A 24,197-nucleotide genomic window follows, 5' to 3' on the forward strand; every position below is an offset into this window, starting at 1 on the left:
AAATAGGTATTTACAAAATAATTACTTGTCAGTTTAATATGAAAGACAAAATTGACGAAAATCTTTTTTATTCTATTTCCGACACTACTTTAGTCACAGGCACTGGTCCGGACACGAAAACCTGCAGTTTGTCCGAACCGTCAATTCCGTTTAGCTTTTGGAAAAACATTTTCAATTCGTGTTTTCAGCGACTCTCGTGTCATTGATGAGTTTTGTGTAGACAAGATGAGACTGCAGAAAGAAGTGTATGGAAAATACAGTGGCTATTCAAGTAGTACGTATGTTTGCTTTGTTGTTAAAATATGCTACCGCCTTTTCTTCTTTAGAGATGAAGTGACCACGAAACAGTGGAGTCCGCGAAAATGTTCTTGTCTGGATACATTTGACATGATTTGTGATAATTTATGATTTCGTCCTAACTTTTAACTTTTAAGAGTCCGAACGGACATAGAAATGTTGACTTTAAAATCAGTTAATGTGCGCCGTGTACCGGGGGGGGGGGGGGGGGGGGCTGGGAATGGGGATGGCACTCATATAGGCTTTTTGCGAAGTCTTTTTTCTTCTTTTTGTGAAAAGACGAAAAAGGTACGTAGTAACGTAGTGGAGAATGTACGAGGAAGTATGGATAGGGATGCAGTCCACTGAAAATTCGTCCACTGAGAAACTCGAGACGATTCGTCCACTACACAAAATCAGCTCCGGACGATTCGTCCACTGGGTTTTTATTTTCCCAGTACATTTCGTCCACGGCCTAAATAATGTGTACTACATGTACGTTTGGGCTAAATAAATTATTAGATATATTTTACCCCGTATGTTTTTTTGCTGTCATAAATTTACAAAGGTGAAAATAAATTATATTGCATTAGATTACGCTTGGTAGATGTTTTTGTAACAATGCTCTACAGACATAATTCTTTGGTGTTTCTATTTATTCGGCTATTATTTGTTTCTATAATGTACGCCATTCACGCTACATGTCGTAGGAGAAGCCACGGTGACGTCACATGTTTTGATCACGTGGTACCGCGTGAGCGCTGGTAGGCAACAAACCAGTTGACAATACTGGCATTAGTAGTAATGAACAATCGAATGTTTTTCCGTCAATTAAATCAGTGTAGACTAGTTTTGATGAATGGTATTTTGTCATGGTAATTTCATACGTTGTTGTTAGATGCACAAGTCACTGTAATAAGGATTATGAAATTAGTTTCATCAAATACAGTGGAAGCGAAACGTTGAACAGTTAAAGCTGACAACAATCAACTTTGCCCATCCCACAATGGAGATCGTCATTTTATACAAGGTTTGTTGTATGTTATTCATTCGTAATACTAATACACGTCAGTATTTATTGAAATGAAAATTGAAAAGATAATAAAATAAAAAATAATAATAATAAAAGCCCCCACCAAACTGACATGGAAACAAAGATACTCTGTGAACAGTAGGCCTACCCAGTCAATCGACAAACAACGTTTTATGTAACTTTTTGTTTGTATTGACAGATCCATTATAGTGGGTAAAACAAAAATCTGAATATATTTTATATTGTATTATGCCATAAAATATGTAGGTGGCTGGAGTATTTATATTTTTAATTAAATAACAGGGAGCTGTGTGTGTGTGTGCGTGCGTGTGTGTGTGCAATCAAGCATATATATATTGTTTCATATGAAAATGGTTCTGAAATATTTCCATTTATTAATTATATTATATGTTAATTATAATGTTTTACTTTTTTTTTATTGAAGAAGTGATCCACAGGTGTATTTGTAATGTGTAAGTTGATTTTTTAATAATAAAATAAAAGGTATAAACATTTCAGGGTGGGATATCAGATGTATTAACTCATTTGTTTGGGATTAAAAAATAAATAAATACTAATAATAAAACTGGATATTGATCCACAAGTTGGTGATGGCCACCATATTTTATTAAAAACATAAATTATGTTACATGCATTTATTATATAAGTTATCTGAATTTGTTTGCATGTACCGAACTTTTGATAGAGAAGTTAACACCACAAGTCCTGTGATTGGTTATAAATGTGAGTGTGTTGGTTGTAAAAAAAATTAGTTTCATCTGGGCTAAAAATGTATGCAATTTTATTTGATGTAGTACCACCGTGTCAAGTAGCCTTGTGCTTGGAACATGTATGGGGTACCTGTAAAAAAAAAGTACTAAAATTTTGTGCGAAACTAGGGGTGTTGCAGAAACATCTGGTTATACCGAAAATGAGCCATGAAAGGTACCATTTTCTGCAGTTAATACTTTGAGGTAGGGGTTGTAGTACTGATATTTATGGGTCACAGTTTGGTTGATATATTGCATATAGTGTTTTTAAACACAAACGTTAACATGGTCGCCTATGGGATTTGATTGGTATAGTCCAACCTATAGCACATATTCAGTGCATAATAAAAAAGATTATGATTTTTGTGATTTAATTAAATTAAACTACACTATTTGATTAATTAGCCGTCACTCGGCCATGCAAGTTCACAATGACCTTGACCATGACAATAATTACTGTACATAGCTCTGAATGGAGTTTGAACAAAAATTAGCACTGAGGAAAAGTTGGTTTTGGCCTATAATTCATACTATACAGATTTGAATGTTCTTATTTACATGGTGTTTGACTTGCCATATACAACTGCTGTTAAATATGTTAATATATCTAGGCAGTCTGAACTTAGATTTTAATAGCAATTTATTTTTATATTAAAAATAACATGTGCCAATATTGGGATAATGTCTTTAACTTCTATAAACATAGTTAATGTTTCATGTGTGTACTTCTGATAGCTTAACTTTTTAAAGACCTTGATTTTTATTGTCCTTTTGGCATATTTATAGGGTGCTAAGTCATATTTTAGACAAATTTGTAGTTTTACCATGATAGACTTCTGCCTACCAGATGCGCGCGCATGCTGATACGTGACGTCACTTCCCTAAACACATGGCGATCCCAGTTACGCAATATTTTTCCCGTGATGCAGTTCGGTCGGCCATTGTGAAGACAACCAAACCTTACATGCGCTAAACGGACAAGAATACGTGATACTGCTTATCTTTGTCACTTCGGACCTAATGCGCCAGTTCCGGATCACTTCAAACAAAATTGTGAATTCTGTGAACATGCGCGCGTATGACTTTAAAAGAAATTCTTGGTAATAAAGATAATCAACCATATAAATAAACAGTGATATAAAATGTAAATTTAGGTAAACATTTGGCACCCAAAACAGTGTTGTTCGAGCTGGCGTACTTACGCCAGTTGCGGATCACTTTGTCCAGTTCCGGATCACTTTCGAAAAATAGAGGCTTACGCCTTCAAAAACACTATTTCCAACATGTTAGCACTTTCAGCACGTTCGTGGATCCTGCCGGACATATTTTATGATCATTTGCAACTCCATAGGGTTCCCACCCCCCTGATTACGCCCCTAATTAGCAATTTCTAAAATCGATTGAAAATCAACGATGGCGTCCCATGACGTCAGATATACGGGGCGTGTGTCAAAAGTAAAGGTGCGCGATCCTTATTATTTTCGTTGTGTACTTCCATTGTTTCAACAAGTTGAATTATATTTGATTTCTGGCATTCTAGTATATAATAATAATAATTAATATTATTATTACTAATAATAAATAATTGTTTTCATTTATTATCGTATATATCAATAATAATAATAATAATAATAAATATTATTATTATTATTATTATTATATTGATGACTTTTAAAACTGAAAGGAATAAAGGCTTGAAAATAGAAAGAAATGACATATCAGCAAAATATCAACTTTGGGACTGTTTAGTATTTATCATAATACAGGGGCGAATTATGCTTTAGGTGGGGGTCCGAAACAATATGTAAATGTTTATAATTTGAAATTATAATTTTTACAGGTTATCTACGTGGTGGGGGTGTTTTGTTTTTTTTAGCCGGATATAGGCTATAGCCATATTAGCCAAAATTAAACAAATAATTTTGAAGCAGGACGGTTAGACCCCTTGTTAATAATGATACAGTTTAATATAGTGACACACACTAAACAGTCACAAAAGTGGATTATTAATTATTATTTTTGACGTGTTGTTCCATTTGCCCTTTTCTGGTTAGTCTCTCTCCCCCCCCCCCCCCCCCCCCCCGCAAAATAATTCCTGGATCTGCTCCTGAAAACAGAATTATTTTCAACGACGGTCTAAAGGCTAGGGCTAGCTCAGAGATTGACCGTGTGAATACACAGATCAGTGGCCGACTGACTCTCCTGCATCAGAATGCGATTGTGTAAAACAAAAATTCCACTGAAAAAAATAATCCACCCTATAGTGGTACAGACTGTTTAAATGCGAATTATAATTAAGCCGAATAAGAGATTTTCACTTCGTTGACAAAACCAAATAGAGGACCCCTTCCCCCTCTCTCCCAAAGTCCATGGGCGGATCCAGGAAATATTTTTAGGGGGGGACCAAAAAAGAAGGGCACATTGACTCGTCAAAAGGGCACCTTACTACAAGTTTTGATATTTACAATTAATATGAATTCCTACAGTTCTACGTCATAATATACTAGCAATAATGAAGTAAATTGGCGTCACTCGCGTTAGAACCTCAATGGGGCCCCATTGAGACTCAATAACACAGACACATATCTGCAAGCTTGCGCATGTACACGAAAATCTTGATTTCATTTATCTACAATATAATTATTGTTTACTTAAAAAAAAAAAAAATCTACAAACAAAAAGGGCACTTGGACATTTTGAGGGCACTTGAAAAAAAATTTGGGGGGACGCGTCCCCCTGGTCCCCCCCCCCCCCCCTTGGATCCGCCCATGAAGTCGAGCAGTCGAGTATGCGAAAAGCACGTGCAATGGCACATGCGAAACAGACCACTGGCGGTGGCATGGTTTTATAAAGGTCCTCATGTCAAACTTGTGCCGATTCTTTTCTTTGTACAGTAAACTTTTTTTTATTTTTTTCAATCAATCAATCAAGCAATGGGGTGGACGGCTCTCACACTGAGGGGGGCGGGCAACATTACTGAATAGTCTTATGGGGCAAATACAAGACACGTGTGCAGCGATTTTAGCGATTCTAGACTGGCGATCTAACAGGTCAAACGGGCTCCTATTTTTGTAGGGGGCAGGGCACACTAATTTTTGCCCGAATTAAACGAAAATGGAATTTAAAAAAACTACATTTGATTTATATTAGCCATATTTGTGAATGACTGCGGCTGGTATTTGTACGAATGGCTAATTACACGTAGGCCTACAAATACAACGTGAGAGACAAGTGGACGAACACTTAAAATCGTAGTTTCAGTTTATAAAATACGTGTCTTTACATTATATACATATTGTCATTACCTGTAGAAAACAAAAATAATACAAGAAAAATAGGTGGAACTACAACGATTAATATATTTTGTAGAGGATGACTGGCCATGGGACGAACAGTCTAGGGCTACTATGACATGGGCCCCGAGACATACAGAGTCGAATTATTATGAACTAGTGGTTAAAATGACGAATCAAGAGAGGTTTAAGAAGAAAATAATAATATAATAATAATTATTATTATTATTATTATTATTATTATTATTATTATCATGGTGAAAAAAATTCCACCGTGTTCAACGTTTTTGAGTCTTGAGATAAACCCTGCGTTCATCGCCCCATCTAGCGGCAGTTACAACGTAAATACTTCCGTTTTGTGAGTGATCCGCAACTGGCGTATCAAGTGTGTCCCCTTTGAGGAGTTACAGTAAGTCGTTTACAGCATCACTTTTCATAAAACTAGTCATGCACAATCTATATATGTTTACCCTACTCGTACTATAAAATTTCAAAGGATATAAAAAGAAAAACATCAAAAACTTCATCTCTTTTTAAACGTCTTCTTTTTTTCATGTCGTCTGCTCGTGTAAAGTTTTAATAGTGGTTATGTATCGCCGTCCAAAATAAAACCAAGACTATATACTGTTACATTTATTTTACGTACAATTTCAAGAAACATGTATTATTTGTTTGTTAGAATATTTGTTTAATGAAATTTACACAGAAATTACTAAAAATTTAATATACCGACAGACTGATCGGTAACTACAGGTGATTCGGAAGTGATCCGGAACTGGCGCATCACCTGTATCAGTGTGTGTGTGTGTATATATATATATATATATATGTGTGTGTGTGTGTGTATATATATATATGTGTGTGTGTATATATATGTGTGTGTGTGTGTGTATATATATATATATGTGTGTGTGTATATATATATATATATATATGTGTGTGTGTGTGTGTGTGCGTGTATATATATATATATATCTAGAGAGAGAGAGAGATAAGATACATACATGGCTTCTAGAATTTTTATAAAATCCACTAGCCATGGGATCGGTGATTAAAATATTTTTACTAGCCACATTTAAAAATTCACAAACCCTGCTTTACTTTTTAAGTTACTACAGTTTTACTAAATAATTGTAATAATCAGATATGTCACCTAAAGAGGGAGATAGAGCTTAAAAAACATTAACATTAGTGGTTGGGTGGGGGCAGAATAGTCATATTTACAAACTAAGACTTAGCTGCAACATTTGACTTTTTTTTCTTCTCACTAGCTGGCAATAGTAGCTATTTACTAGCGCAACATTGAATATCACTAGCCGTGGGAGTGGGGCTATTATATTCTAGAAGCCCTGTATGTATGTATGGCTTTCCAGTCGATTCGTCCACTGGACAATTCGTCCGTGGACGATTCGTCTACTCACCTCGGACAATTCGTCCACTCGATGACTGCATTTTTTTCAAACATTCCTAATAGTTATTTCTTTGACGTTGTAATCATTTCTTAACATTATTTTGTGTATACTATAACCAAAAAAGTAAAATAGAGTTAGAATTCAACATTACTATCCAGTTTTTATTAACTGTTTGTATTCATTATCATATGGATGATTCGTCCACTCGCTCGTACACAATGTGGTAAATAGGTAATGCAAGCCTCCGCGTCGGAAGACTTTATTACACACACACACACCCAACGCGCCCCCCCCCCCCCCGCCCCGCCCCGTCATGTTCTCCTTCAATGGCGTAAATTCTATCCACTGTACCCTCCCTCATCACGTTATGCCTAATAACCTCGAAATAAAATAAAACGTGTTGTCTTCAATTCCAGTTTAATTAAATGTACATTAAAAAACAATTCAACAAACCATAGTGTGACACCCAATAGCCGATGTATTTTTCGTGCTGGGGTGTCGTTAAACATTCATTCATTCATTCCGTCCATACAGGTAGTTAGCGGTGCAGCTTTGAAATAAGGCGTGTTGTTTTAGACGCTACTGGATCCAACTTGGTGAAACAAGCTTAAGCAGTAATGAGCCTGCATTGCTAATTACTTCACAATATCACAATAGAGGACACCTGTACACTTACCACGTTGAAAGGGAAGGACTAAAGATTATCTTTACTGGGCACATTGTACTAAAAACATCCTACGACATGTAGCGTGAAAGGCGTACATTATAGAAACAAACAATAACTGAATAAATAGAAACGCCAAAGAATTATGTCTGCAGAGCATTGTTACAAAAACATCAACCAAGCGTAATCTAATGCAATATAATTTATTTTCACCTTTGTAAATTTATGACACAGCAAAAAAAATATGGGTAATAATGGACGAAATAAAAACCCAGGTACTGATTTTTTGTAGTGGACGAATCGTCTCGAGTTCCTCAGTGGACGAATTTTCAGTGGACGAATTGTCCAGTGGACGAATCGACTGCATCCCTATGTATGTATGTGTGTGTATATATATATATATATATATATATATATATATATATATCTATCTATTTATCTATCTATCTATCTATCTATATATATAGCTTAGTCTACTAATAGGCAATTAGATGCATTCCAGATTTCATTTCTCGTACCAATGTTCGCACGCACCGATACAATTTCAGAATCCTAACTATAAAGTATTGGTAAATGAATAACAAATTTACTAGTTGTACTAATCATCCTGTACACACCTAAGGGATTGAACAGTAATGTGAACATGATCAATTGCACTAAAAATTTCACATTTAAAAAATATTATCTTTCATTGTTGTATGATAAAATAAGACAATAAAAAAAACCATAACACTTATTTTCATCAATTTATTTATTCAGTTATTAAATATGAGTCACATAGTTGTAAAGAATTACATGTACTACATTAAGAACAGTGATAAGATAAAGAATGAATCATAAATACATGTATACTACAATAATCATCTGGCACACATGTAAGGGTGTTAAAAGTAGTAGTAACAGGAATTCAATTATAACTTTGTAACAGGAATTCAATTGTAACTTTGTAACAGGAATTCAATTATAACTTTCATATAGTTGGTTACCAGGCTAAATTTTGTGGTAACTTGTAAATGGGTTAACAGACAATGTTATTTCGATGCCTGTGTCTGATGGGGGACATCAGTAATAGCACTTTTGTGCCAGTAGATAAAAATTAGTCATCAATAACTGCATCCTTGGGTATTTAATATTGATGTTCTCAGGCCTCGAAACGGCCTGCAGCCAGGTCACCAAATGCGACCAATGTCCTATTTGGGCGACTTAAATAAATAAAAAAGTAATGGTGTTAGTCGACCAAATATTATTTGGGTGATTTTGTTTAGAGCTATACCATATAAGCCACTATTAATATTTGTATTGCAATACCATATGAGCCACTATTAATATTTGTATTGCATATATTTATTCCACACTAAAATCTTGCTTATTATTATTTTTTGGGCCACCATATTTTATGTCAAGTTTCGAGCCCTGTGTTCTATGGTTGGTTAAAGATATACTGTTATATATATATAATAATTGTACCTGTCAAACTTAATGAAAATAGGCTGTTGAGCACCGCCTTTCGGTTGAATCCATTCTTGAGGCACAGCTCAGTGGTAAAGTGCTCGCTTGATGCACACTTGGTTTGGGGTCGATTCCCATCGGTGAACTCATCAGACTATTTCTCGTTCCACCCAGTGCATCACGACTGGTATATCAAAGGCTGAGGTATGTGCTATCCTGTCTGTGGGATGGTGGATATAAAAGATCCCTTGCTGCATTAGGAAAAAATGTAGTGGCTTTCCTCTGATGACGAGTCATAATTACCAAATGTTTGACACCCAATAGACAATGATTAATTAATCAATATGTTCTAGTGGTGTCGTTAAACAAAACAAACTTCTTTTAAAAAAAACATTCTTGAGGTTTGGCTACAAATCTTGTGGCTGTTTTGGGGGTATTATTGCACCCAAGTTGCAATTTTAAATTTTTTTATACATACAGAAAAATAACATTTAGTCTCAAAATTGTTGTCATCCATGACAATGTTTTTAATTTATTTTGTTTAAAAATTGCTGTAGGTGAAACATTTTTAAGTTCGAGCCCTGATATATAGAGAAGGGCTCGAACGTAAGAATTTGACTTTCACAGCAAGTCTGTTTTTATCAGGGCTCATACTAGAACGTATTTTGGGTTAGCCATGTTTCAGATATGTAGAGTAATTCCTTGAAACTTCTAAAAATTTATTTATTTAAAGGAATATTTTATTAGCTGAAGATTAACTGTCGTAGCCACTTGTATCAATTTCCGAGCAAATGTGATTGCAGAATTTTTTTATATTTTAAATTAGGCCTTAAAGCAAATATAGGTCCTAAATGTGCAATTAACAATATTTATTTCATTTAGGTTCTTCATTCACAAAGATTGAGGGAAAAACCACTGCGACCATGGGTAATTTCACATAAAGATGGTGTTGTCAAGGGCACCCATTGTACATGCATGGCCGGCCTCGGAGAAGCGTGTACCCATATTGCGGCTCTGCTGTTTTCCATAGAGGCCACTGTACGTATACGGAATTCAGCAACTGTGACTGAAAGGCCTGCCTACTGGATGTTGCCAGCTGCCATAAAAAATGTGCCGTATAGCCAGCTTACCGACATTAATTTTACCTCTGCAAAAGGTTTAAAAAGAAAATTAGATGACAATATTGATCAGATATATGAAACTCCACAGGCATCAACTTCTGCGGTTTGTTCAAAGCTCCTTCCACCGTCACCACATGAACTGGACACCCTCTTCAAAGAACTGCACTCGACAGGAACAAAACCAGTTCTGTTGGCTACAATTGAGCCATACTCGAACTGGTATATTCCAAAACCTATAACATCATCGTTTCCCCAGATGTTAACCGACTTGAAAGATGACAGCTGTATGAACATGGAGTATACAAAGTTACTCGAACTCTGTGTTAATATCAAAGTACAAACAAGTCCTGACCAAGCAAAGGAAGTAGAGATTGCCACCCGTACGCAGTCTCAATCAAAACTGTGGCATCGATTCAAGGCAGGAAGGATAACGGCATCAAATGCCAAGTCGGCATGCAACACCAATGTTTTGAATCCAGCTAAAAGCCTGGTGAAGACCATATGTTATCCAGAATCGTCAACATTTTCTAACGAAGCTACTCGGTGGGGATGCAAGCATGAAAAAACTGTAAAGGCAGACCTTCTTGAGAAAATGGCCCCATTTCATGAAAATTTAAAAATCGAGGATAGTGGTTTTATTATTAGCACCGACTTCCCACACCTTGGAGCTTCACCGGATGGGGTAGTATCCTGTGACTGTTGTGGGAAGTTCTGTTTAGAAATAAAATGTCCATTTTCAGTCCGAGAGAATTCCTTGGACAAATGCTGTGACCCAAAGTTCTTCTTAGGAAAAAACGACAATGGCATTATACAACTGAAGAGAGATCATGCATACTTCTACCAGGTACAGACTCAGTTGGGAGTAACATCATTGGGGACATGTTTTTTTGTTGTATGGACAAAATGCGATTTGCATGTGGAACTGATCACTTTTGATCCAGAGTTGTGGCAGGTTATTTGTAGCAAAACACACTGTCTATTTCAGAGGGCAATTTTACCTGAACTGGTGGGTAAATACTATTCAAGAATGACGACAGACAATGCTTTAATACCATCAAATACAACAACTGACACACAGGGTCAATGCAGTACATCTGAGGAAACGTGGTGCTACTGTGATCAAGTTGAATCTGGGTTCATGATCTGCTGTGACAACGAAAATTGTGACATTCAGTGGTTTCATTATCTGTGTATTGGAATGGAGAAAGCGCCCAGGGGGAAATGGTTTTGCAGAGAATGTCGGAAATTGCCTCAATTTGTTAAAAAAAATTCACTAAAACAAAAGAATCCGAATATGCAAATATAACAAATATACCTTACACATTTTGTTCACTTGTACCATATCCCAACTAGTGCTGTATTGTCCAGTCTGGTTAAAGTACATATATAAAAGAGCACTAGCTGCCACTCAACAGCAAGGCTCGAAATTCATTGTGTGATATAAGAAGCAAATATTAGAAAATTTAAATTTACTTTTACTTTTCAGTACATGATGTACTGCCGGTCAGCATATTGTGTATTTTGAGTGGTTATTGCATATTGCTCCATGTCAATTTCGAACCCTGTTTCAGTGAAAACGTCATGGAACATTTGACAGTAAATTTGTTTTGTTTTGAGATATTTTATTGATCAAAAAAGAATCAAAAGGTTTGCACAACAGGCAGAGCCTATATAAGTGCTCTCCTAAACAAGATGGACATTGGACAATATTCATAATCATATATATCTAAAGCATAATAACAATGTCTAATGGCATAAAATATGTACAATAGTAAATATGACTTATTTATCAGATTACATATATTTTACAAATAAATGTTATAAATTACTACAGACATGTACATAGTTTTTCACAAATATGGTAAGTCGGTCACTTGTAATGTTATAGTCTATGTCTGTTCATATACTCAGTTAAAATCTACAACTGATGGACACAAGTTTACAAGAGCACAGCATATGTGAACCATTTTGTCTAACTGGGCAACTCTTTCTCCTTCTTTAGTGATCAGAAATTCAATTGGAAGTGTAGCACTAAGAATGGTGTATTTTTGGCGAACCATTCCAATTACACGTTCCTCATGTATTCGATTACTGGCCAGTTTCCGGGTACTTTCAACATCTAGTGGTGACAGTTGGCTTTTTCCTTTTGTGAATGCTGGTATTCGTGCTTCAGCACATACACTCCCTAGTGTGTCAGATATATCAAAACCTCGATCTGCCATAATGATGTCACCAGGCAAAACGTGACAGAAAGGAACAGTTTTCAGTGATATATTTATCGCTTACACGACCTCCCCATCCTAATGATATGAATGATATGGACCCTTGCGGGGTGATGCCAATTAAATATTTTGCAGTGTTATGATGTTTATAGCTCGACCAGGTTTGGGCTCTTGCTAGTACATTTGAAGGTCTATCAATAAAAATTTCAAAGCAGTCTATAATGATTGCTACCTTAGTACCAAAATGTTTACGAAATTGCATTGGCATTGTTTTAATTAATTCATCACGTTCTGGCCAAGAAACAAGGGGCATCATTTTTATGTACATCACAGAAATTGTTTTTGCAAAGTATCTAGCAACTGTGCTTTGTGACACATTAAACTGATAGGCCAATAACTGTAAAGACAAATTCAATCATAAACGCATTAAACACAAGATCAAAATCTGAAATTTATCCAAAGACTGCTTCATTGACAAACATGATTCCAAGAAATGGAAAATGGAAATTAACAGTGTAAATTTCGGCAGGCCTGTAAAGTACTTGACTTTTTCATCATCTCCTTCGAATTCAAATACCTTGAACTGTGATGATGCACTACAGATTTGTCGACTTAATGTTACATTTTTAGTCCTAAGTGACTGCAATTCTTCATGCATGGCTGAAAAGAGTGGCTGGTCAATATCGGTCTGAATAGCAGTACCTGTTTCAGCATCCGAAACACAATCTGAATCATCATGTGCATCTGTTTCAAACATTGTGTTTAGTTCTAGCAAAGTGTTAGCTGCATCACATTTCTCTGCTCTGTCAACTTTTCTCTGGTACCGTTTGTTAGCAGCAGGTGACTTTGAATCTGGTTTTTCCTTTGCTGCTTTCGACATATCAACTGTTGGTATCCAGTCTGGACTGTTTTTTTGGTACAAGTCAGCCTTTTTTTCTGAAAATATATTATGTTATTAATACATACACAAAAAATTGAGATTAAACAAGCCTTTTTCAATAATTAATTCTAAAACTGCCTTTATAAAACACTTCAAAAGTGTATTATTAATTAATAAAATTTGCCATTAATTTATTGGAGCAAGCACATTAATTACATTTATTTTTATTTCAATTAATCTTTTTTTTTCATCTTTAATCAACCAAAAAATGTACACTGAAAATGGTGAAACTTCCCCACAAGTGTTTTAGTCTTACCTTGCCATGGCAGGTTTTTTTTTTAGAAAACACTAAATAACTAATTTATCCTCCATTTTATATGATGGTGTTGGTGTTTTCATATGTATATAAAGAAAAGTAATATTAAATGTAAAATTTGAAATTTGTTGGGTCTGTCCTGGTGAACACTAGTATACATGTGCAAATTCTTGAGTTCATAACATAATTAAAAGTTGATCGGTTGGTATAAACTGATTCCCAACACTAATTTTAGGATATGTAGAGTATGGCACAAAAAAATAATAAAAACTAAGAGTGGCCAGGTTAAAAAAGAAAATTTATTTGCCCTGATGAGCAGGGGATGTTAAAGGGACATTCCTGAGTTTGCTGCATTGTAATAAAATATTTATATGATTAATTCTGGTGTCTTAGTATTTGTAAGAAGACCAAACTGGATTTTGTCTTCAAATAATTTCGTAGGTCTACAAAAAAACTACATTTTAGGAAATAAGATGAAATTTAACCTAGTACAAATATTAGAATGACCAGAAATATGTTTAATATACAGCCACTAATATTTTATGCAGAAAAATATATTTGATATGTAATTACAATCGTTAAAAAGTCTGTTAGTCGATAACATCTTAAAAAGTGCAGCAAACTCAGGAATGTCCAAGATAGGCCGTAACAAGTTAAATATGTATATGAACTTGTGCATTGTTTTTTATATAATTGTTTTGTTTGTTTTTTTAACTTCAAAATACATTATCTAATATGCTGAAAGGTGTGTGTGTGTGTGTGAATTCGTGAAGTAATTAGCAATGCAGGCTCATTACTGCTTAAGCTTGTTTCACCAAGTTGGATCCAGTAGCGTCTAAAACAACACGCCTTATTTCAAAGCTGCATCGCTAACTACCTGTACCGGGGTGGGCGTGCCTGAACCCTTGTGGATATGGGCACGTAAATAGAGTTCCCATTCCCCTATTTACCACATCGTGGACGAATCGTCCGCATGATAATGAATACAAACAGTTAAAAAAAACTGGATAGTAATGTTGAATTCTAACTCTATTTTACTTTTTTGGTTATAGTATACCACAAAATAATGTTAAGAAATGATTACAATGTCAAAGAAATAACTATTAATATGTTTGAAAAAAATGCAGTCATCGAGTGGACGAATTGTCCGAGGTGAGTGGACGAATTGTCCAGTGGACGAACCGTCTGGAAAGCTATGGATACTTGATTTGTGGAAAATACTAGCAAGTCATGAATCTGTTTTTATTCGGGGTGCATTCTCCAACTTAAAGGAAGGGACAATTAAGGCATTTGGCCTGGTATGCATATTCAACGATATATAATGCACATTATTGCTTAAAGCCGCACACCCTAGTTCCATCCACCGAAAATAAATTATAATTTGGTTAATCTACAAACCTGTAACACACTTAGATCACGTTTTTATCAAATGGAGTGAAAAAGCAGTTTTTATATCGATAAATACCATGGGAATCCCCATGTCCCAATTGCTTGAAATAATTTTGAAAGTTTGTATTCTGATGTCACCGGTAGATGTCGCTCGAAGCACAACAATGCCTACATCACGACAAATTTCACAGACTTGGGGTGCATTCTTTTCACCTCTCCTGGACATGTTCCAACTGTTCTGTCCTGGTTGTATCCCCTCTCCAGATATCGTAAGACTTAGCAAAATTATTGGTTTTAAGGGTTTGTAACGTTTTGTATTGAGATTCTTACTTGTCTGAACTTTATTGTTACTGAAAATGTTCACGAACTGTGAAGAAAAATCTCACAAATGAACAACAAGCAAACGACAACAAATCGGATGTTGATTGCGCGAATCGTGCACGAGAAAACAAACCGAACGGTCACATGGTATACCAACTTTTGTGACGTTTACACAGGAAGATTCCCTCTAAAAATAGATTGGACCTCGCTTGCTTAACGGTTTTTTCTCGAGTTCGCGCGGAATTTTAAGAAATACAAAAAATGCATTTCGTGGTTTTACAAACATCAGGATTACCAAACAGCACTTCAGGTGAATGGAAATGTGTATTCTAAACAATAAAATGTAAGTGAAGTGCAATTTTATTTGTGAAAAAATGGGTTTAATAGTGAAAAACAACGCCGTAATGGTTAACAACTAGCCGTAACTAGGGCGTGTCCCTTTAATATTTTTAAGAAGCACAAACTGGATGTTGTCTTCAAATAATTTTTTATACATGTACGAAAACAAATATTTTAGTGAATAAAATGAAATTTACGCTAGTACAAATATGAGAACGGTCAGAAACACGTTTAATATACAGCCACTAATATGTTATGCAGGAAAATATATTTGATATGTAATTACAATCGTTAAAAAGTCTGTTAGTCGACAACATCTTAAAAATTGCAGCAAACTCAGGAATGTCCCTTTAAGCTAGCCCGAGTACTTGCGCTAGATGGACATTTGGATAGTTATGATTGCTCTCTGCCCCGAGAAATAACTCCACGACTCAGACTGGTACATAAAAGGTTGTGGTATGTGCTATCCTGTCTATGGTGGGGTGCGTATAAAAGATCCCTTCACGGCCTTGCTGCTAATCAAAAAGAGAGCCCACGAAGTGGCGACAGCAGTTTTCCTCCCTTGATATCTGTGTGGTCCTTAACCATATGTCCGACGCCATATATAACTGTAAATAAAATGTGTTGAGTGCGTTGTTAAATAAACCATTTCCGTCCTTCAGAAATAACTGTACAGCAAAATTATACAGAATTGCTTCCTATATAGGCCTATATATCACAGGTCACTTACCGAAACATTATTAAAAGGGGATGCCGTCCGGTTTCTTCCTGTAGTGTGTGTATTATAACTAGAGGCGTGTACAGTGCTGCTCGCCCAACAAACAACAAAATAACTAGAGGCATGTACAGTGCTGCTCGCCTAACAAAATAACTAGAGGCATGTACAGTGCTGCTCGCCTAACAAAATAACTAGAGGCATGTACAGTGCTGCTCGCCTAACAAACAACAAAATAACTAGAGGCGTGTACAGTGCTGCTCGCCTAACAAACAACAAAATAACTAGAGGCATGTACAGTGCTGCTCGCCTAACAAACAACAAAATAACTAGAGGCGTGTACAGTGCTGCTCGCCTAACAAACAAACAAAATAACTAGAGGCGTGTACAGTGCTGCTGTCCTAACAAACAACAAAATAACGAGGCGTGTACAGTGCTGCTCGCCTAACAAACAACAAAATAACTAGAGGCGTGTACAGTGCTGCTCTCCTAACAAACAACAAAATAACTAGAGGCATGTACAGTGCTGCTCTCCTAACAAACAACAAAATAACTAGATGCATGTACAGTGCTGCTCGCCTAACAAACAACAAAATAACTAGAGGCGTGTACAGTGCTGCTCGCCTAACAAACAAACAAAATAACTAGAGGCGTGTACAGTGCTGCTCTCCTAACAAACAACAAAATAACTAGAGGCATGTACAGTGCTGCTCGCCTAACAAACAACAAAATAATTAGAGGACATTAATTTATTAGTCATCAGCTATTAGATGTCAAACATTTGATAATTTTTACATATAGTCTTGGAGAGGAAACAATTTTCCATAAATTAGTAGCAAGGGATTTTTTATATATGCACCATCCCACAGACAGGACATGGGCGTACATGGGGGGGGGGGGGGGGGGGTTCGATGGGTTCGACCGAACCCCCCCCCCCCCCCCCCCCACCCCCCCCCCCCCCCCCCCCCCCCCCCCCCCCCCCCGAAATAGCTTTTTTTATAATTTAATATATCCGACATTATTATATTTACTCAACATAGAAATATATGCCCAATATCTCTGCAATCTATTTTGGAACCCCCCTTTTCAAAATCCTATGTATTGGAACCCCCCTTTTCAAAATCCTATGTACGCCCATGCAGGATAGCACATACTACAGTCTTTGATATACCAGTCATGATGCACTGGCTAGAATGAGAAATAGCCCAATGGGCCCACTGACGGGCATCGATCCTAAACCGACAGCTAAAGCGAGCATTTTCCTGCTGGGCTAAGTCCCACCATTCACCTAACCAGTTACCTTGCTTTGTCGCACTATGCAAAATGTGCAGTGCCACAATCAAGTGAGTGAGTATCAGTGTATATGCAGCAATGAGAACTAGAATCGAGCACATTAGCTCGCTTGATGTGCGGTCGATTTGAGATTGATTCCCGTCGGTGGGACCATTGGGCTATTTCTCATTCCAGCCAATGCACCACAACTGGTATATAAAAGGTCGTGGTGTGTGCTATCCTGTGTGGAATGGTGCATATAAAAGATCCCTTGCTACTAATGAAAAAATGTACATAGCGGGTTTCCACTCTAAGACTATATGTCAAATTACCAAATGTTTGACATACAATAGCTGATGATTAATAAATCAATGTGCTCTAATGGTGTTGTTAAACAAAACAAACTTCTTGTTTTTTCTTAAAAACATTTTTTATTTGTTGTGGGAATATTGTAGGAGCTTGGCCAACAAACGAAGATGTAACAGCCACTTGTGAAATTTGCTATATATATTCCATGTTTTATTGCAACTTTCATGACTGGATACTGGAAGATTTGATTTCTAGACTGTTTTTAAACTGAGCATGTTCTGAATAGCATAAAAGTGTATATTTCGACCCCTGATTATCAGTCAATATGTGAATTATTTGTTATCAGCGAACTCGAAAATGATCAATGTAATAGTATAATTTAGCATCATACATTGTTTTATTAAAGTGGCAATCTTTGCCTACTCGGTGGAAAGCAGCAATTTCGTGTTTTCACTATAGAGTTATTTCTGATGACAGAAATGTCCGTCTAGCTCTCATACAGCAGAGTACTTGGGCTAGCATGTACGTGCTAAATATATAACCTAGAATTTCCGATTTATGGTAAGATCAGGCAAATGCCACATTTGAGAAAATAAATTATTTGTGAATTCAGTAACTTGTGTGGTATGTTCAGAAAGCTATTTATGTCTATTTTGCGAACTGTTTACAGTTCTCAGATACACCTAGCCATTTAAAAGTTATGTCCATTTTAGCAAATCCCATTTTAGACTTCAACAAGTTACTTTTTGTCAAAAATGTATACCTTTTTTGGACGGTACCTGACAGTAAAAAATTATCTCGAAGACATATTAAACAACTTTAAATAGTAAAACATACTTTATTTTACATATTTAGCTAAAAAAAAATTTTTTTTTAAATATTATAAGTAATTACTATTAATTAATTAAAATATACTTGTTGTGTCCCTCCGTTATTTGTTCCTCTTTTACAGAAAAACATGATTTTTCAATTTGTTTGAATTTTTTTTAATTCATTTGATCAAACCGGCCTCGGTGGCGTCGTGATTAGGCCATCGGTCTACAGGCTGGTAAGTACTGGGTTCGGATCCCAGTCAAGGCATGGAATTTTTAATCCAGATACCAACTCCAAACCCTAAGTGAGGCTCAATGGGTAGGTGTAAACCACTTGCACCGACCAGTGTTCCATAACTGGTTCAACAAAGGCCATGGTTTGTGCTATCCTGCCTGTGGGAAGCTCAAATAAAAGATCCCTTGCTGCTAATCGGAAAGAATAGTCCATGTAGTGGCGACAGCGGGTTTCCTCTCAAAATCTGTGTGTCCTTAACCATATGTCTGAAGCCATATAACAGTAAATAAAATATGTTGAGTGCGTCGTTAAATAAAACATTTCTTTCTATCTTTTCATATGATCAACTAATAGCTTGGAAATATTAATAAGTTATAACTTTTTAATATTTTTAATTCTTTAAATTTAGTCATTGTGGCCAATTAAAAACCTGTCCCTCCATTACCGGTAACAGAGGGAGATTTCTGCCATATTGTACATTCAAACAGTTTGTGTGATAAAACCAACTTGAAAAATATCATATGTGTATGTATTTTAATTAAATGAACTAAAATGATTTATATAACATCAATTTCTGCAGTTCACAAACACTGCAAGTCTATAGATTTCATCTTACAAAGGTATTACAGAGCTCTACTAATTGGGGCAGTAAAATTTCTATTGGAGAATGTGAGGTGTTACCTCATCACTTTGTGACTGTCTTATCAAAAGGATATGTAAGTCTACTTCTGGCAAACTAAGAGTAATTAATTGACTTCACACATTAGGGCTGATGAAAAGCCATGGGGAAAATGGGGGGCATTTGGGGCAGTTGTATTTATTAACTGAAATTTGAAACCGCAACATTAAAGATATTTTTTCGCTTTATATTTGCTCAGTATACATATTCATTTTCATAAGCTCAATCATTGCCTGTTCAATATCTACTACATTAAACTGTTCTACAGTCAAAATACCTATTGTTTGTCCAGAAAAATAAAGAGACTATGTACTGTCAAAAAAAAATAGGAATGCTGAGATGTATTTTAGAGCATTATAAAATTAAAATATAACAGAATCACTAGGTTAATAGGCATAGCCTCGGCTAATTAGAAGATAAGATATGATTATACATGATTTATCTCTTGAAAAACGACCAGCAATTTTTAAACTAATTTTAGCAGTTAAAAGTTTTGTTTCACCTGCAACATGTAGACCAAGTCTAAAAATAAAATTGCTTTAGGATTTCGCAGGCCGCTAGTTCGAACCCCGCATAACGTTTAACTGGCATGCAAACTGAGCAACAGATCACGTGCAAAGTTGCTTCCTGCTTCAGTGGTAAGTTGTCAGTGATAAGACATGTTTTAATCTTTATATATACTCTTTCATTCCGTTGATCATACAGTTATTGTTGTTTTTTTAGTAATTTTTATTGTTTGAATTTTCGATTTACTGATAAAATACGTCAACTTTCACTTCTGACCCCAATCGTCCTTCAAGATCTTTGGTGGTCATAAAACCTGCTGTAATACTGAACTACCGGTTGTAATGTTTGCCCAATTAATTCACTATTATCATATAACCATTCCCCACAGCTAATAATTATACCTTACAAGTTTGGCAATTGTAAATTATTATTAAGTTCCCCTACTCTTCTTAAGAGAGTATCTATCTATCTATCTATCTATCTATATGTATGTAATGTTCTTTTATTGCAGATCAGTCCAGTGTGTTGAAGAGCTCTTTGCTAATCCCTTAGGTCCTTGCTTTCCGGTGTCATTTTTATCCTTGTTCTGCAGTTCTATACTAAACAAAGCGACCGCACACTGCAGTGTGCAAAAGTATTGTTCCGAGTTATTACATGAAAAAGAATGCCTGCGAATACTCAAGAGACATCTTCCAAGGGCACGATGCTTTCAGCATGTTCATCTAAACGTTATGACCAGAAAAGACACCAACTAATGGGTAATGGAGATAAACCCTTCAAGTGTGGGATGTGTTCAAAATCTTTCTTAAAATGTCCTACCATTAAGAAGCACATGATAATCCACACCGATGTCCCATTTGCTCGAAATGTTGTTCGTGTTCTACAGATCTCAAAAGACATATTTTGATGCATACCGGGGAGAAACCTTTTAAATGCGATATTTGTTTGAAATGCTTTTCGCAAAACTCTAGTCTTAAACTGCATACGCAGACCCATACTGGGCAAAAACCTTTTATGTGCCAGTTGTGTTCAAAATATTTTACGCAGCGTTGTTCTCTGCAGCAACATATGTTGACACATACGGGAGAGAAACGGTTCAAATGCGAAGTGTGCACAAAACGTTTCTCTCGGAAAGCGGACTTGAAATCTCACATGTCGATCCATACTGGACAGAAAGATTTCGAATGCGAGGTGTGTTCAAAATGTTTTTCAAGGAGATGTGACCTCGCCACTCACATGTTAGTCCATACTGGGCAGAGGAATTTCAAATGTGAAGTGTGCCAAAAATGTTTTGTACAGAGTTCTGCTCTAAAAAGACACACGTTAACCCACACTGGCGAGCGGCCTTTCAAATGTGAAATATGCGGGAAATGTTACGCAGAGAAGGGTGTTCTGCAAAATCATGTTATGTCGATTCATACAGGACACAAGCCATTTAAGTGCGAGATATGTTCAAAATGTTTTGCGAATCTTTCTATTCTTAAAAGGCATATGCTTAAACATACGGGGGAAAGAAATCTCGAATGCGAGGTGTGCAAAAAATCTTTCTCGCAGAGTTCGATCCTGAAAAATCACATGTTGATCCACACGGGACAGAAAGATATCGAATGCGAGGTGTGTTCCAAACGTTTCTTTAAAAGATATGCCCTCAATAGTCACATGCTTGTCCATACGGGACAGAAGAATTTCGAATGCGAAGTGTGCAAAAAATGTTTTGCAAAACGCGTTACACTAGAAAAGCATATGACAGTTCACACTGGTCAGAGGCCTTTCAAATGTGAAATATGCGAGAAAAGATATTCAGGCAAGTATAGTATGCAGACGCATATGGCAGTTCACACAGGACAGAAACCTTTTAAGTGTGAGGTGTGTTCGAAATGTTTTGCAAAGCGCTATGACCTAAAACAACACATGTTTACCCATTCGGGAGAGAGAAATTTCAAATGCGAGGTGTGCACGAAATGTTTTCGCACGAGTTCGATCTTGAAAGGTCACATGTTGACCCATACTGGACAGAAAGATTTCGAATGCGAGGAGTGTTCCAAGCGCTTCTCGAAGAGATCAAGCCTCACTAGTCACGTGGTAGTTCATACGGGACAGAGAGATTTCCAGTGTCAAGTGTGCAACAAATGTTTTGCACGAAGTTCTACACTGACAAAACATACAAAAATCCATACTAGGCAGAAGCCTTTAAAATGCGAAATTTGATAATAACAAAATCGTTTTCCAGAGAAGTTTACTCTGCAGATTCATATGTTAATACATACAGGGCAAAGACTTTAAAATATGAGATTTCTCAAAACGATTCATGTAGCGTTCTAACCTCAAAATGCTATATTGACCCATTCGAGACGACAAGAATTCGAAATGTGTTTAAAGATATAACTAGAAATTTCTGGTTTCCGTGAATTCTGCGACAGTCTTCGCCGACTGACGCAGACTAAAGACGTTTTTTGCTGTGCGTTGAATGGGGGAGTTGAAACCAGTTACATTTTGCAAATCTCGGTGGCGTATCTAAATTTAAGACGATTTAAGATTAGGGATAGGGGTAGAACGTCGTGTCTATTACCTGTTTTCACTGTCGCTAAATCCATTTAAAAGAATTGCCACTTAAAATAAAAGCTTTTCCAATAGTGACCATGTGGAAAGCATATGAAATACTTGAGCTCTGTTTTATTGCTGGTTGGTCAGTGTAATGGAAAATGGATAATAAAATCCACCATGCTTACTTTAGGGCAATATAGTAAGTTATGTTTGCGATATGGGTGAACACTGCCAGGAAGTGATGTTCCAGTGATTGATTATAATCGGAAATATATCAGTTTTGGCTCTACTTCTGTGATGATCCATAATCGATTGTGTTGGGTAAAATGTTAACAATAATTGTTTCTCCAGTTTAGATGCCACGGTTGGTGTTAATTTTCAAGTGTACTTGAAGAAAAGAAATTATTAAAAAGTTCTTTAAAGTACAATTGGCTATTTTCGGTATACGCCGGTGAACAGGTGCATTGCCTTTATAGTTCAAATTCTTATTATGACCATATAATTCTCACGGATTGTGTAATCGAAAGTTGATCGGTTGGTACAAACCGATTATAACCGATGATTGACGATGCAATTCCAATCGATTCCCACTCCTACGAGAATAGACGATTGCATAGCGTCCGATTTCATGTTCGTTGTCACCAATGTAAAGTTGATAAGACCCGATCTTTTAAGTCAACTGGTTTTGTTGACTGTTGATGATTTGATACACGGAAAGGTCTCATATTCTTTTTAAATGTTTTTTTCCTGTGTTTGCTTCAATTTTTTTTTAGATATTATCGACTAACAGAGACTTTTTAACGATTTTTAATTACATATTAAATATATTTTTCTGCATAAAATATTAGTGGCTGTATATTATACGTGTTTCTGATCGTTCTAATATTTATACTAGGTTAAATTTCATTTGATTTTCAAAAATGTTGTTTTTTCGTACGTACGAAATTATTTGAAGACCAAATCCAGTTTGGGCTTCTTACAGATAATAGGGGCGAGACGTAGCTCAGTGGTAAAGTGCTCGCTTGATGCGCGGTCGGTTTAGGATCGATCCCGGTCAGTGGGCCCATTGCGCTATTTCTCGCTCCAGCCAGTGCACTACGACTGGTATATCAAAGGCCGTGGTATATGTTATCCTGTCTATGGGATGGTGCATATAAAAGATCCCTTGCTGCTAATCGAAGAGAGTAGCTCATGAAGTGGCGACAACGGGTTTCCTCCCTCAATACCTGTGTGGTCCTTAACCATATGTCCGTCGCCGTAAATAAAATGTGTTGAGTGCGTCGTTAAATAAAACATGTCCTTCCTTCCTTCATACAAATATTAAGACGACCAGAAACACATTGAATTTACAGACACTGTTATTCTAAACAAGAACATATATTTAATATGTAAATTTAATCGAATAAATATTTTATTAGTCGGAAACATCTTACAGTGCAGCAACGTGTCGTGGTACTAAATTTTCATAATGCTCATACCTGATAGAGCATCTTTAACAATGGCTGAACACTCCGGACATTATCTTTAAAGTGTAACAGGGGCGGGACGTAGCCCAGTGATAAAGCGCTCGCTTGATGAGCAGTCGGTCTGGGATCGATCCCCCGTCGGTGGGCCCATTGGGCTATTTCTCGTTCCAGCC

General features: G+C 36.3%; 1 protein-coding gene across 2 annotated transcripts; it reads left to right on the forward strand.

Moving 5' to 3' along the window:
- Positions 1-169: 169 nt before the first annotated feature.
- On the forward strand, positions 170-23,406 carry LOC121381880 (zinc finger protein 234-like). Of its 2 annotated transcripts, none has more exons than XM_041511270.1 (2): positions 170-274; positions 20,526-23,406. In XM_041511270.1, exon 2 carries the CDS (start codon positions 20,921-20,923, stop codon positions 22,220-22,222), a length of 1,302 nt encoding a protein of 433 aa, XP_041367204.1. In that variant the 5' UTR covers positions 170-274; positions 20,526-20,920; the 3' UTR covers positions 22,223-23,406. The 2 variants fall into 2 exon arrangements, with proteins under 2 accessions (XP_041367204.1, XP_041367205.1); XM_041511271.1 differs by lacking the exon at positions 170-274 and adding an exon at positions 5,707-5,781.
- Positions 23,407-24,197: the final 791 nt, after the last annotated feature.

This window comes from Gigantopelta aegis, chromosome 9 (assembly GCF_016097555.1).
Source record: "Gigantopelta aegis isolate Gae_Host chromosome 9, Gae_host_genome, whole genome shotgun sequence".
In the NCBI taxonomy this organism is placed as follows: Eukaryota; Metazoa; Mollusca; class Gastropoda; order Neomphalida; family Peltospiridae; genus Gigantopelta; species Gigantopelta aegis.